This window comes from Stegodyphus dumicola, chromosome 7 (assembly GCF_044657685.1).
Source record: "Stegodyphus dumicola isolate Sdum_Otavi_A_Nest chromosome 7, ASM4465768v1".
Lineage (NCBI taxonomy): Eukaryota > Metazoa > Arthropoda > Arachnida > Araneae > Eresidae > Stegodyphus > Stegodyphus dumicola.
This window is the reverse complement of record NC_140774.1, coordinates 31,217,796-31,232,734: the sequence shown is the minus strand read 5'-3', so window position 1 is coordinate 31,232,734 and position 14,939 is coordinate 31,217,796. Positions and strand designations below refer to the sequence as shown.

General features: G+C 30.4%; 1 protein-coding gene across 1 annotated transcript in view; it reads left to right on the top strand.

Moving 5' to 3' along the window:
- ttv (exostosin glycosyltransferase 1 ttv) overlaps positions 1-14,939 on the top strand; it is a 491,560-nt gene that overhangs the window by 311,603 nt on the left and 165,018 nt on the right. The window contains exon 3 of the mRNA XM_035355768.2: positions 2,378-2,497. Within this exon, the coding sequence (XP_035211659.1) occupies positions 2,378-2,497 (120 nt within the window). The remainder of the gene's footprint in view (positions 1-2,377; positions 2,498-14,939) is intronic.

The window sequence follows — 14,939 nt, the reverse complement described above, 5'->3', positions numbered from 1 at the left end:
TTGCAATCTACGTAAATGTGTTTTCAAACCATTGCCAGTTTTACCGAACAAAGTATTTACCATAGATCTTTTTAACTGCTTTAATTTAATTAGTTTCATGAAATGAAGTCATACCATGGGTAAATTACCTATACACTATTTTTCATTTCATCTTCTGGTAGACTACCAAAGTCCAGGTTTTCAATTTTCAGCGTTTATTAAGCTAAATATTTTTCAGCATTAAATTAAATTTATCATATTAATGAAACTGCATTTGAGAAAATTTTATTCCTCCTGCCTTTAATTATATTCACCTGGATTTTTCTTTTTCAGTCTTACATGATCTAAATTATTGTCTTAATCTTTATGTTTTAACCTTTTTATAAAGATTCAACAAATATTTAATCAGTTAAATATGCATTTAAATTTGTTTTACATCAATAAATTATACATTGCTAAATTTACCCACGCAAGACATATACTTTAATTATTCATTTTATTGTCATCACGTTAAAATTACTTGGAGAAGTAAAGAAAACGGGTAAGAAAGTTTACAAAATGAAGTTAGCTAAAGAATAATTTAGAATTCAGACTGTCTAATTAAATATTAATACATTTTGCATTAGAATCATACTATTAATAATTCACTAAGCCGAATCATGCATTATGCATTGAATTTAAGTCAATTTAGAGTTCTTTTGAAATGGCGTTGCCGCGCAGCTCAAAAACCTAAAGTGCTGCTGTAATAGTAAGCTGAAAAGATAATTTGCTATTATGCACACTAACTAAACTCTTAACTAAGACTGAGTAGCGACTTATTGTTATGACTTGGAGACAGTATTACAAACACGAGCAAAGGATGTAAAAGACTCTTTTTTTATTAAACTAAAAAAATAAATAAATAAATAAAATAAATAAAATAAAATAAAATAAAATAAAATAAAATAAAAATGTGGAACAGATGGCACTCTTAGTGCTAAAACTCAGCGCGCATTTATGGTTATAAATGAAAATAAAAATTTCAAATTTTGAACTACGACGTTGTAGAAATTACCTAAAATGCTACACTGAGATATTGAATGCGAAAGCAGGCCCTTTTACATACACCGGCGTGAAAAACGCTATCAGCAACAATAATTAACGACGTAGACAGAAGCGCTTATCTTAAGATAGCAAACTAGTAACGTGTCTTTGAGCAGCTAGAACGCGCTCTATCTAAGCAATCTAAAACATTCCTTTAAGTACGTAAAAAAAGGTATTTCCTAAAATTCTTTTAATTACATTTTTTTTTTTTTACCTCATTTATATTTTGATAGGGAAACTGAAACAGAGAGTGACAGGAAAGATCTAAAACATAACTGGTTAGTAAAAAGTAATACTAACTCCCTTATAATCTTTATAATTATTTCTTGCATTTTAATGTAGAACTCATTTTAAAATTTTGATTTCGGTCGGAGGGAAAATTTATATATATATATATATATATATAATTTCACTTGTAATTGTTTATATTAGTTTCAAATGATTTCATAAAGTAGCATAAGCAAATTATTCTTCATTTTAGAGCAGAGTTTCTTAAACTGGGACCCGCGGGACCTGCAGCAGGGGTTCATCAAAAACTTAAGCAGTTTTGATATTTCTTTAACTTATTATAATAATTTTACAATTACCAAATATTTTTACACACTGTATCTGAAAATAGATAAAGAGAAGATAATACAGACAAAGAGAAAAACGAAAACGTTTCGACGCATTCTTTTTGTAATATAAACGTTCATTTTCCTTGCTTTACACTCTCTTTTCGTATGTTACTTATTTAAAATTTGCACACTGTTCTATGTCTTAAAATTAGAAATTAAAGTTAATGACCTAAAACTGCAATAGTATATTACATTACAAGTGAAGAAACTGATAGTTTCACTCACGCGTGTGTCGGATTTGCGCAATGCTTATGGGGTGCCACAAAATTTTCGTAAATATTATGGAGTCCTGGGATCGCAAAAAAATCTCACTCCCCATAAAAAAAGGGTCGCGACTGAAAAAAAGTTTAAGAAGCCCTGGTTTAGAGCATTCATAAAAATGTTACTTTATTGTAGCTAAGATGTATATTTCATCATTTTAGAGGTTGTTGCTATTAAACAGGAAAAAGTAATGGAATCTTAATTTCTGCAAAATGTCGTGTCTGAGAAATGAGATTTGCTCATATTTTTATATGAGCATACTCAAGTAGTCTATATAATTCAAACCCAATAAGTCATTTTGTTTCTCCTCGCTTATCCTAAAGAATTTTTAAATGAAAAGCGAGGCTTATTGTATTCTAGTAGTGATATATATATTGTATTGTGTGTGTGGGTATGCCATTTCTCGCCGTCTATTTACGTCTTTATTTCATTTTCAGGTCCCGGACATGATCCGATCCATTCCGCCCACAAAGGTTCACGCATTCCGACAGCAGACACAGGTTCTGTGGGATAACTATTTTTCTTCAGTTGAGAAGATAGTTAGTACCACTTTCGAAGTAAGTATTTTCATATCCTAATTACAGTTCAGCGTTTAAAGGCCTTTGATTTTCTCCAAAGAAAAAGAAGGAAGGCTTCTGCTATAACGTGTGATTTGCTAAGATTAATTTCAGTTGACACATGGCTTGTGGCATTTTGAGTGTAGGGTTTGTTGCACAGTTGTCGCCATAGGTGGTCAGCTCACGTATGTAGCATGTTTAGTAGACCAATATTCTTCTGTCGTTTTAACCGAGTAATCTGTGATTCAAAATTTATGTTTGAAGCAGAGCGAATTTGAAAGCTGGATGAAAGGCATATATAAGCGATTTGTTAAAATCTACTGTAGGTATAACTGTGATGATAATTTAGGAGAAAAATCTCGATTACCAGAAAGTGTTTAAAAAATAATGAAACATATAAATTGGTTACTACAATTCTTCATTTGTTCCATTTTATATAATTTCTGTATAAATATTTATTTTGATGTCGCAGTTGTGTTCATAGATAGATTTATTTTAGACTCATTTTGTACTAAATTGTTAGTCTCCCATCAAAATAAATAAAATGAAATGATTTTTTTTTATTTTTATATCTGAATTCGTATTTTTTAAGCAAAACATGATTAACAACCATTTGCCCAATAAGTCTTTTTTTTTTTTTTTTCAACATTTAAAAATTATTCAATCTGTTTTATTGTGTAGTTTAAATGTCAGTTAGTAATGCAGTAATAAGTTAGATCGTAACAGCAGTGCAAAGTCATTTTCGTGGCAATAAGGTGGTCTCGAAATACGTTAAGAACTTACTTTAATATATGTTGGAATAGTTACTCATATTATACTTTGAAATATTTTAGAACTTCTAAAGCGAACGAAGGAGTGATGGGTGCATGTATTTAAGGAATGGATGATGGATTTCTCTATAGTTTTGCATTAGTTTCTTTTTCATATTGTTAATAAATTCAGTAAAATGAATGGAACGTAGATTAATTACGAAGCAGATGGTCATAACAACTTTCTTAGCTATTCTTATAGAGACATTTAAAAGAGAGGGTTTTTTTTTTTTTTTTTTTTTTTTTTTTTTTTTTTTGTAGATAGGTCAGAACCATATGAATCTGAAATAATCAAGCTAATCGCTGGAGTTACTATAAGAATGGGTTTTAAATAAAGGTAAATCCATCGTAAATCTTTTTTTAAGACTATCCTTCAAATGAGAATTTAATCGATTTTCCCAAAACATTAGAGGAAACGTAAAAACATAAAGCAAATTTAAGATCCCCCTTTTTTAATGGTTTAGGGGAAATTCTGGTAAAGCCCTTATATGTGAATGAAATCTTTAACTGTTTAAGTAGTGCAAAACTTCAAGTGAACCTTATCCACAAGTATATAAATTTAATTAAGATCTATGATCGTGCAGCGGATGTGTAGATATGGACATGAATTACTGTGAGCAATAAAATTCTAGAATACTTAACTCGTTTAGGCCTAATCAAATTTTTCCACCAACTTGGTATCAATGTTAGTAATTGAAAACAGCTTACCATGAAGTTAACTGATAGGAAAGCGCACAACCGCACTTTTGTCAGAAGAGCTTCAGTCAGTTCTTGCATTTAAAATTTATGATTGTAAAATGTATTGAAAATTACATAAGATATTCTTTCTTTAGTTTACATAATTGTAATATTTAAAGTATAATTATGAAATTACTAAGCCATTAAAATTTGAAAAGAAACAATTGTACATGTATTGGCTAAAATTGAATTCTTAAACACTCACTAAAAATTTTCTCGAAGTGTCTGCCGAATTTTTGAAAATTTGTCTTTCATAAAGCGTAGCTTTCGCTTTCCTTTTTCTTGCAAATATGGACGTAAAAGGGCTTTAATTTTAAAAACATGTTTTGAATATTAAAATTCGTCAAAAGAATTTCTCTTGTTACAGATGATTACAGAAAGCAATTTAATTGGTCCGTATATACCTAAAATGAATTGAATAAAACTGTAAGAATAAGTTTCTTGCCACATATAGATGCTCTATGTGAGTTTTGTCACGCGACAAGCAGCCAATCAATAGTTTCTTCAATAGACACACGTTCAAACATATCCGATGTGACTGACATAGATAATTTGGATTTTAAGTTTACCAAGGACGCAGATAAACAATATCTTTGATATACTCTTCCATCCTTCTTAAAACAATTCGCAAGATTGAAGAGGTGCCAATGAATTTGGAGACCAAGTGAGGAACGCAATGTCGTCTTCTTCTTTGAACGTCTGTTGACTGATAGTACTGATTTCACATAGTAATCTGTAAAGTGTGATTAGAAACGTGGATTGTTAGAGTTCTCTTTGATGTATCGTAGGTTAATGTATACTAATTGCATTTTTGTTTTTCTGTTTTTTCCTCTAATAATTCTTTGTAACAGAATGATTCTTTTTGACTTACCTTGTAAATATTTCGGGTATCTTGGTATTCGGATTCATTTTGCCATTACCAATTCATCTAAAAACAAATTGTTACATATTGATAAAGGGATACATATTAGCTGGAAAGAAATTTTGTCAGTTGCTTTACTCTTGACATTTTATTTCTTATATATCTACGGCGCATTCAACCTTCATAATGCCCACCCACTTTTTTTTTCCCCTTGCGGAATAATCTATTTGATTGCTTTGGTAGATAAAGCGAAAAGAAAAATGCAGCTGTAAGCGCATTAAGCGGCGATTCTTTTTTCCCTTCTAGAAAAAGTAAAAAATTCTAATCGAAAACGGTGAGAAACCTTGACCTGTTTCTTTTCTTTGTTTTCTTTCCATTTCTTCACTGACTTAGCTTTTCATCATTGACTGGCTTAGTTCTAACCCTGTAGAACTGCTTTTCCTGCAGTAGGACTAACTGCGCAGATAAAAACCGCTGTCAGGTATTTCGAATTAAAAGGTTTATTGCCTGAGAAATGGTTAATTTTCACTACATTTACTATTTCCATTGTTATTTAATGAAATTACCTTTCAAATAACATAAAGATTACTAAGATTATAAAATTACAAATAAACATTTAATTATGTGGAAACTAATTTTCGTGTTACTACGTTGTATTCCCCCCCCCCTGTAAGTTACTTTTAGTAGTGACGTAATATTTTTCAGAAAATGTAAACATCGTTAAGTTTTATATCAGATTAGAATTGTTTAGTTAATAACTATATAGCAGTAGGATTTTTAGCCCAAAGGAGCGTTAGTCTCAAATAGAATATAAGTATCGAAGGAATACGTTTTCTAGAAGGAAGGAAAAAAAGAATCAACTTTGAATCGCGTATCACCTTTCAAATTGTTTCCGCCAAATTATCGCCCTGTATTATATTTAAAGAAATTAAGTAATGAGAAATCTGCATGTGTGTATATGTGTTCCTCCTATTGAAAGAACATATATTTTTTCTTATTCGTATTAAGCTGTGTAAGATAAACTGATTCTTTTATACGCGTTTGAATTTGTTATTATTATTTTTAGTCCAAAGGGATTTGAATCCCGAAGGACTATTAGTTTCGTTTTGGCATTTTGCGTCGGACTCATAAATGTCGGTTCACTTTTCAAACTGTTGCCACAAAATGTTAGAGTCCTGCATTATATTTGAAGAAATTAAATAATGAAAAATCTGCATAAATGTATGTATATTTCTCGTATTGTGATAAAACAACGGTACATAGAGTCATCGAATTTTGAATAACGTAATCCTCCAACGAATATGAGCATGTGGAAGACCAAATTTGAAATTTGAAATTTGTTTTATGATCGATTTCCTATTTTTTAAAACTTTGACGAATTTTCGATTAACAAACTCAAGGATTTCAAAGCGAGCAATGGCAACGTTGTGCAGAAAAAACATTTTTATCTCCAGCGCGTGAGTCTCTGTATCGGAAATTCTAAAGATATGCTCGTTTTAAAACTATTTTGCGATATTGCTGTTGCACTGGATCTTATGGTTTAAGTGCGAGGAACATTATATTTAATAAAGAAAGGTAACACACAAAATGTTAAAAAACGCCCCTTTGGACGTAATTTAAAATCTGAAATATTTCAGATTTTTTTTTTTTTTTTTTTTTTTTTTTTTTTTTTTTTAATTTTTAGTCTAAAGGTGCTTTGTCCCTGAGGGAATATTGTTTTCGTTTTAGATTTTGCGTTGAAACACTCTAAACGGCTGTATCACTTTTCAAACTGTTGCCACCAACTATGATCGCCCTGTATTGTATATGAAGAAACTAAATAATAAAGAATCTGCATAACTGTATGTATGTTTCTCGCACTGTGATAAAATAACGGTACCTAGAGCCATCCAGTTTTGAATGACGTAATCCTGCTGCGAATATGGGCATCTGGAAGCTCAAATTTGAAATTTGGAATTTGTTTTATTATCGATTTTATGTTTTGTAAAACTTGAACGAATGTCTGATTAACAAACTCAAGGATTTCAAAACGAGCAATGGCAGCGTTGTACAGAAATAATATTTTTATCTTCAGCGCGAAAGACTGATCGGAAATTCTATAAAGATATGCTCAATTTAAAATTATTTCGCCATATTGTTCTTGAACTGATATTTATGGTGTAAGTGAGAAGAACGTGATATGAAATATAATTTAATATCACGTTATAATATATATTTAATAAATAAAGGTAACAGACAAAATGTTAAAAAAAGTCCTTTTGGAACTAATTTAAAATATGAAACATTTCAGGTTTTTATAATTATTATTATTATTATTATTTGCTTGAAAAATCATCTTCCAAATTGGTTTACTGAAGTTTTGTTGCTATAGTAGAAGAAAAATACATGCAAAACATTGTTAGAGTGTTTATTAACAGTCATAAAACACTGATAATAGTTTCCGTTGTTCATTCAGTCTTATTATTTCTTTAATTTTCTTGTCACTCTATTGGGTTAACATCTTTCCTCAAGCAAGAATTTGTGTAAGTGTTAATTTAATTATTTAATTCTGCAAGGCAAAAATGGAATGAATGGTAAGATCGCATTGCCCGTTTTTAAAGGCGTCTTGTAATTTTGTTCTTAGGTTTAAACGTGATTTAAATTGAGTATTTTTTATATATAATTCTTTGCAATTCTCAGCTTGTAACAGAATAATGTATGTGTTGGCTTGAATGTAAGGCATTCTTACATTAAAGGCTATCCTGCGTTAAAAATAAATAAATAAATAAATAAATAAAAATTAAAATCTGAAATTTTTCAGATTTTAAATTACGTCCAAAGGGGCGTTTTTTTAACGTTTTGAGTGTTACCTTTATTTATTAAATATCATGTTCTTTGCACTTAAACCATAAAATTCAGTTCAAGAGCAATATCGCAAAATAATGTTAAATTAAGCATATCTTTAGAATTTCCGATATACACAGTCTCGCGAGCTGGAGAATTTCTATATAACGTTGCCATTTCTCGCTTTTAAAGCATTGAGTTTGTAAATCAAAAATTCGTTAAAGTTTTACAAAATATAAAATCTATAATAAAACAAATTCCAAATTTGGGATTTCAGATGCCCATATTCGCAGTAGGATTTCGTCATTCAAAATTCGATGGCTCTATGTACCATTGTTTTATCACAATGCGAGAAATAGACAATCATTTATGCAGATTTTTCATTATTTAATTTCTTCAAATATAATGCAGGACTCTAATATTTTGTGGTAACAGTTTGAAAAGTGAACCGACGTTTATGAGTCCGACGCAAAATGCCAAAACGAAAGCAATAGTCCTTCGGGACTGAAATCCCTTTGGACTAAAAAATCTGAAATGTTTCAGATTTTAAATTACGTCCAAAGGGGCGTTTTTTAACATTTTATGTGTTACCTTTCTTTATTAAATATAATGTTCCTCGCACTTAAACCATAAGATCCAGTGCAACAGCAATATCGCAAAATAGTTTTAAAACGAGCATATCTTTAGAATTTCCGATACAGAGACTCACGCGCTGGAGATAAAAATGTTTTTTCTGCACAACGTTGCCATTGCTGGCTTTGAAATCCTTGAGTTTGTTAATCAAAAATTCGTCAAAGTTTTAAAAAATAGGAAATCGATCATAAAACAAATTTCAAATTTCAAATTTGGTCTTCCACATGCTCATATTCGTTGGAGGATTACGTTATTCAAAATTCGATGACTCTATGTACCGTTGTTTTATCACAATACGAGAAATATACATACATTTATGCAGATTTTTCATTATTTAATTTCTTCAAATATAATGCAGGACTCTAACATTTTGTGGCAACAGTTTGAAAAGTGAACCGACATTTATGAGTCCGACGCAAAATGCCAAAACGAAACTAATAGTCCTTCGGGATTCAAATCCCTTTGGACTAAAAAGTTTATGAGTGAAGAAAGGGTTTTCGTGCAAAGGAGCTTTACATATGAAACGTGGAAATGCTGAATATGTTATGAAAGGGGAAAAAAAATAAATGGTTTAAATCCCCTATCTTGAGACTAAAAACAATGTATTTTTTTTTTTTTTTTTTTTTTTTTTTTTTACGTAAATCTTAAAGATTGGGTAAAAACTATCTTAATATTTTTGTAAGTAAAAATTTGCATAAAACAGAAGAGGAGGCAGATATTTTAGGATTAAAATGTCGGTAAAAAATATGTACTCAAATCATATGGTGCATCATTTGAAAATATTTACTAAATTATGAATGTCTTTTTAAGCCACTTTTTATACTTTAGTGAATTAAATGTTATATATTTATAAAAATATTTTCAGTGATTTTTGTAATGCATCTTCTAAGTATGGATAATAATATGAATAATAAAAGTGTGTAATTGTTATAGCAATTTTTAATACTAGTTTTTTTTATCATACGTTAGAATTAAAATATAAGTGGACGGAAAATAACAAAAACAAATTATTTTAATATGCATTTTTCGTTTTTAAACACTTCTAAATTTGTACTTATAGAATTTTACTTTGCTTTTAGCAATTTATTTTTTATCCATTGTAATATTCTGAAATAATTAATTAATAGTTTTAGCATTGATTCTGCGCTAACTATTTCTGTGGATAATGCATTAGCAATTTCATAAAAATTTAATAGAAAAACTGGAACTGTTTCTTAATTTGTTTCAATTGCTTTTCGGTGACTGTTAAAGTCATCATCGAAATCTTAATTTGATAATATAATATTAATATTTTGTGATTTTGGACTGTATTATTAGGCTATTGCGATTAATCTCTATCTTCTTCGTTTAATATTAAAAAATATATGAAACGTTTGAATAATAACTTTCTACAGAAAATAGTTGCAGTAATCATTACAAGTTGTCCTACACTTTACAGTAGTCGTCATCCATCTCTCATCACTTTAGAGCTAAGTGCCTTAGACATTAATTTTTATAATCATTGTGCAAATGCCCGAGTCCTTTTATTTTATTTTTCTAAGGCGAAATGGTGTAAAATGAATTCTAGTTATTTGATATTGAATTTGTGTATTTACACATTTTTAGAGCTATTTCTATGAAACATTTAAAAAAAAGCAAATGTTCTGGTATAAAAATTTCTGGCGACAACTTATCATTTGAGAGGAGGAATATCGTCTGCGTCTTTTAAATTTATTCTGCTTTTGAAATAACGCATGTAGATAAGCCGTGAATTGAAGGATAAGTTTTTGCGCTTTCCGAAAAGAAATGTTCCTATACCATAATTTAAAGCCCACCAGCGGCCGAGCGGTAAAGTCGCTGAACACTGGTAGTTCGATCCGAGGTTCGAATCCCTCGAACGGGCTGGCTGCATGGTTGGTTTCGTGGTATTTCCCATGTGTAACGTGTATACGAGCCAGTTCCCTTAGAAAGCCCTCCACGAAGGCATCTCTCCCCTTAGGCAGATAGCCCTCGAGGCTTTGCCGTAATTAAATAACCTAACCTAACCTAACCATAATTTAAAAACGTTGTGATGCATGGTATTAAACTGTGTGCAAGATAAGCGACATTAATATTCGGAACGGGAAAAATCGTAAAGCATTACATCTAATTGGAAAGGAAACAAATGAATACACGAAAGAGGTTCTTACTGTTTCTAAAGTTGAATCATTCGTAACAAAATAAAATCCGCTCATACAGAAATCAATTACAAAGTCACTAAATATATCTGTAGCAACAATAAATAAACCAAAACTAACAACTTAAAAAAGGTAAAAAATCATAATGTGCACCAGCTTTTGACGAAACATGTGGCTCGACGGAAAACAAAGATGGAAACATTTTATGGAGGCGGCCTTCTAATTTTTCAGCGCAGGAGGTGCATTGATGCAAGTTATATTTCATATAAAGTATTTTATGACCTTATAATTTAATATTTTAATGAATTATTAGAATAATTGAAACAATGTATTTCCCATTTTGTGCGTTATGTTTTCATATTTTCAGCTTATTATGCACTAAAATGTAAACTTACGTATTTTAAATGTGCTTTTTTTTTATTATTCTGAAAAAAATTTAAGGGGTGGAGAAAAAGAACTAAAGAACTCTTAATGTTCATATAGTAAAACATAATTTGTTACTTAATCTTATAATATATTTTCTAATTTTAAATGAAAAGCTTGTAGTTTTTTTATACTTTCCCAATAATTAAATAATAATTAATTTAAATAAAAATGCTTCAGTTACATTGACTAATTTCGATTGCAAAGAACTTAATAAAGTTATTATTAATTTTAACTAAATAATACGGCTATCCACCAAGAATGCGAAAGAAGAACCCAGCACATAATTTTTTTTTTTTTTTTTTTTTTTTTTTTTTTTTTTTTATACAGAAAGCCGTAACACAATTTTTATTTATTATTTTTACCTATTTCTAACTTTATATTCTTTAAATTTCAATTCGAAAAAAGTGCATGGAATTTTGTGCATTTTAAATAGTACGGAAAGATTTAAAGCAGGGGTCCTCAATCTTTTTGACTGTAAGAGCACATTCTAGAATATCTGTTGGACGTCACTCACAATTTACTTTTCCAAGGGGAATTTGTAGTTAGATAACAACTGTGAATATATGTTACCTGAATAGTATTCTTTACATCTTGAATTTATAGTTGGAGTTAATAATGCATGTACATAAAAAAGAGATCGGTCGCATTTCGCTTTTTGCTGATATCTGTGTTGGACACAATTCTATTTCATTAAAAATGAGAAAACTTTCGCACAGAATTTTATTGAAAATTAAAACATTTTTATTGCGGCGGGCACGTGTTAAACGATTGGCGGGCGCCATGGTGCCCTCAGACATAGGGTTGGCAACCCCTGATTTAAAGGGTTCCTTGTAAGTGAAATCTGGAGCATATGTACTATTTGGCTCTGTAAGCAATAACTCATGCACCTTCCATCTAACAAACTTAATTTTCTATATTAAGAAAATTTACACATAAAGTGTTTCAAAATTAAATCTATCAGCTTATCGGGTGCACCTGCTTTTATCATCTTTTAGAATAATTTTACGGTGTAGATAAATAATTTCCTAGACGTTGTACACGAAAATATTTTTACCCATTTCCTTCAAAAAAATTTTTATCAGATTTGTAAAAGATATCCCAACAGCTCTTTAATTTCTTGAATAAAGAGTAGCTAGAAATGTCAATATATTCCACACAAGGTTTATTTTTACGTTTGTTTTGAGGCGTATTGTTCTTTCGTAAATAATATTAGGTTTAGAATCCGTTATACTTGTGTCTTTTTAACCAAACATTTCTATTCCATTTGAGTGCCATTTGGAGCACCTGGTGGAGAATTCTTGCACGATTTACTTTCCTGTGTGCCTGTACTTACCTCTGAGCTCAGCTCAGTACGAGTTTTGCGTTTCAACGTAGAGAATCGCCTATTTATCAAACGTCCGAAAAAGCTGTCTTCCGTTGCGTTCTCGTAATAATTTGTGTGCGTGTTTTCCTGGAGTCTTTATGAGAGGATGCTGAGCTGAAGCGCGCAGATTGCTATTTAAAGCACTTTTTGAATTGTTCTTTGAAGAAGTTTTTGAAATTTATATCCTGGATAACTAATTTAACCGCGGAAACACCTGTGAATGATAGCGTTTTTTATTGTCTGCAATAATAAGAGGATTTAAATGTGATGTAAGATTGTTTTTAGAGTTTTCATCTAAAACTGAGTCCTTATTGTTTTTAGAGTTTTTATCTAAAACTGAGTCCTTATAGTCGGTGTTTCTTCTTTCTGTATTTGTTTTTAGAGTATATCATCATCATTGAAACCTTTTATGAATTATGTTGCGAACTGAAATGAACTGAAGCTGGGGTAGATTAATTAGAATTGATGACAATTAATCTTTAGTTTCGAACGCGAAACAACGTTTGGTTGTTGTGTCTATGAGTGGTTATGCAAACAGTCGATGAATGGGAAAAAGCATATAAAATATCATTCGTAGGTTGCAAATTAAATTGAAAATTACTTAATTTTGATTATATATATATCAACTAATTTAATTACGACAATCCGGACTAATTTGTTGGAAATATAAGATTTAAAAAGTGAGGGAGTGAAAAAAAGAAAAATACTATGGCTGTAGAAAGTTCTACCTCAGTAATTAAAAATAACTGAAAGTAATTAATTACATTTAATAAGTTATTGAAGATTTTATGATATTAGATTGACTCTTCGGGTGGTGTTAATTTCTTAACATACCGTCTTTCAATAATTTGCAAATTCTGAAATAGGCGTTTCTATCATTCTCGATAACTTGAATGCAATAATTAGTAGTTAGTAAATACTTTAAAAGTCCAATTTAACCGAAATTTGAAAATTATTATTTTGCTAAAAAACTAGTTTTGTTAGATATTAGGTGATTTTCTGAATCACATTGTAGCGAGGTACAAGTATTGCTGGAAATAGCCTAACTGGAGTTTTAAGCAAATGCTGCTTGAACGCACAAAATTATATCTTCAAATTACACACTCGGTAAACACTAAATCGCAGTTCAGCTAAAAGCTGTATCTCAAAGATGATAAAGAAGTGAACTATCTAGCTCTTAAACCCGCATCTATTATATGGCTTTTCTGAAAGTTCGAAAACGTATTTTCCCGAAACTTCTAAAAAAGTCGCCCTTTTCGGGGAATCGCCGAAATGCCCATTTTGGAAACAAAAATTATTCTCGTTCCCAGATCTCGCGGAACGAATTTGCTCGTATCTCGTTCTGCCCGAGCTATTTTATAATACAAACGATGTTGCACTCAGAATTGAGAAAAATCTGCAGTTCTATATTGCAAACAAACGCTTAAATACAGAATACGTGGCCAGAACAGAACACACTTTCCCTTTTATTTTATCATTTTTTTTATTTATTTGTATTTTTTTCAGTCTTTACGTTCATCATATCAATATTCTCTTACTCAAATGTTTAGTCCGAAGAGGTAATTTGCCCAGAAGAACTATTAATTTCGTTTTGGCATTTTGCGTCGAATCACGATAGCGTTATTTCACCTTTCAAATTGTTGCCACCAAATATTATCGCCTGCATTATATTTAAAAGAAATTAAATGATGAAGAATCTGCATGAACGTATGTATGTTTCTCGCATCCTGATAAAACAACGGTACCCAGAGCCATCAGAATTTGAATAACGTAATCTTCCATAGAATATAGGCATGTGGAAACCCTAATTTGAATTTGAAATTTTTTTTTTATTATCGATTTCATATTTTGTGAAACTTCAACGAATTTTTTATTAACAAACTAAACGATTTCAAATCGAGCAATGGGAACATTGTACGGGAGGGAAGGGGAGGGGAAAAAAAAACTTTTATCTACAGCGCGCCAGACTCTGTATTGGAAATTCTAAAGATATGCTCATTTTAAAATTATTTAGCGATATTGCTGTTGAACTGAATTTTATGGTTTGAGTACGTAGAACATGATATTTAATAAGTAAAGGTAACACACAAAACGTTTGAAAAACGCCACTTTGGACATAATTTAAAATCTGAAACCTTTCAGAATTTAAAAAAAAAAAAAAAAATTATTAACGTTTTTTCTGTGTTTACTCTATTCTGTCTATGTGTTTACTCTATGTCTATTAATTAAATATCACATTCTTGGCGCTTCCATCACACAAAATTAAATTCAATAGAAAAATCACAAAATATTTAAAAACAGCATATCTTTAGAATTTCCTATAGGGCGCTGGAGATAAAAATGTTTTATTTCAAACAGTGTTACCATTGTTGGCTTTGAAATCGTTGAGTTTGTTAATCTAAAATTTGGTAAAGTTTTCCAAAATATGAAACAGATAACAAATTCGGACCATATCCGGGTGGAGGATTACGTTATTCAGATTTCGATGGCTCTAGGTACCCCTCCCTCGGTGCGAGAAATATACAAACATTTATACAGATTTTCCATTATTTAATTTCTTTAAATGTAATACAAGGGGATAATATTTAGTGGTATCGTATTGAAAAAAGATTCGACGCAAAATGCTGTTTCG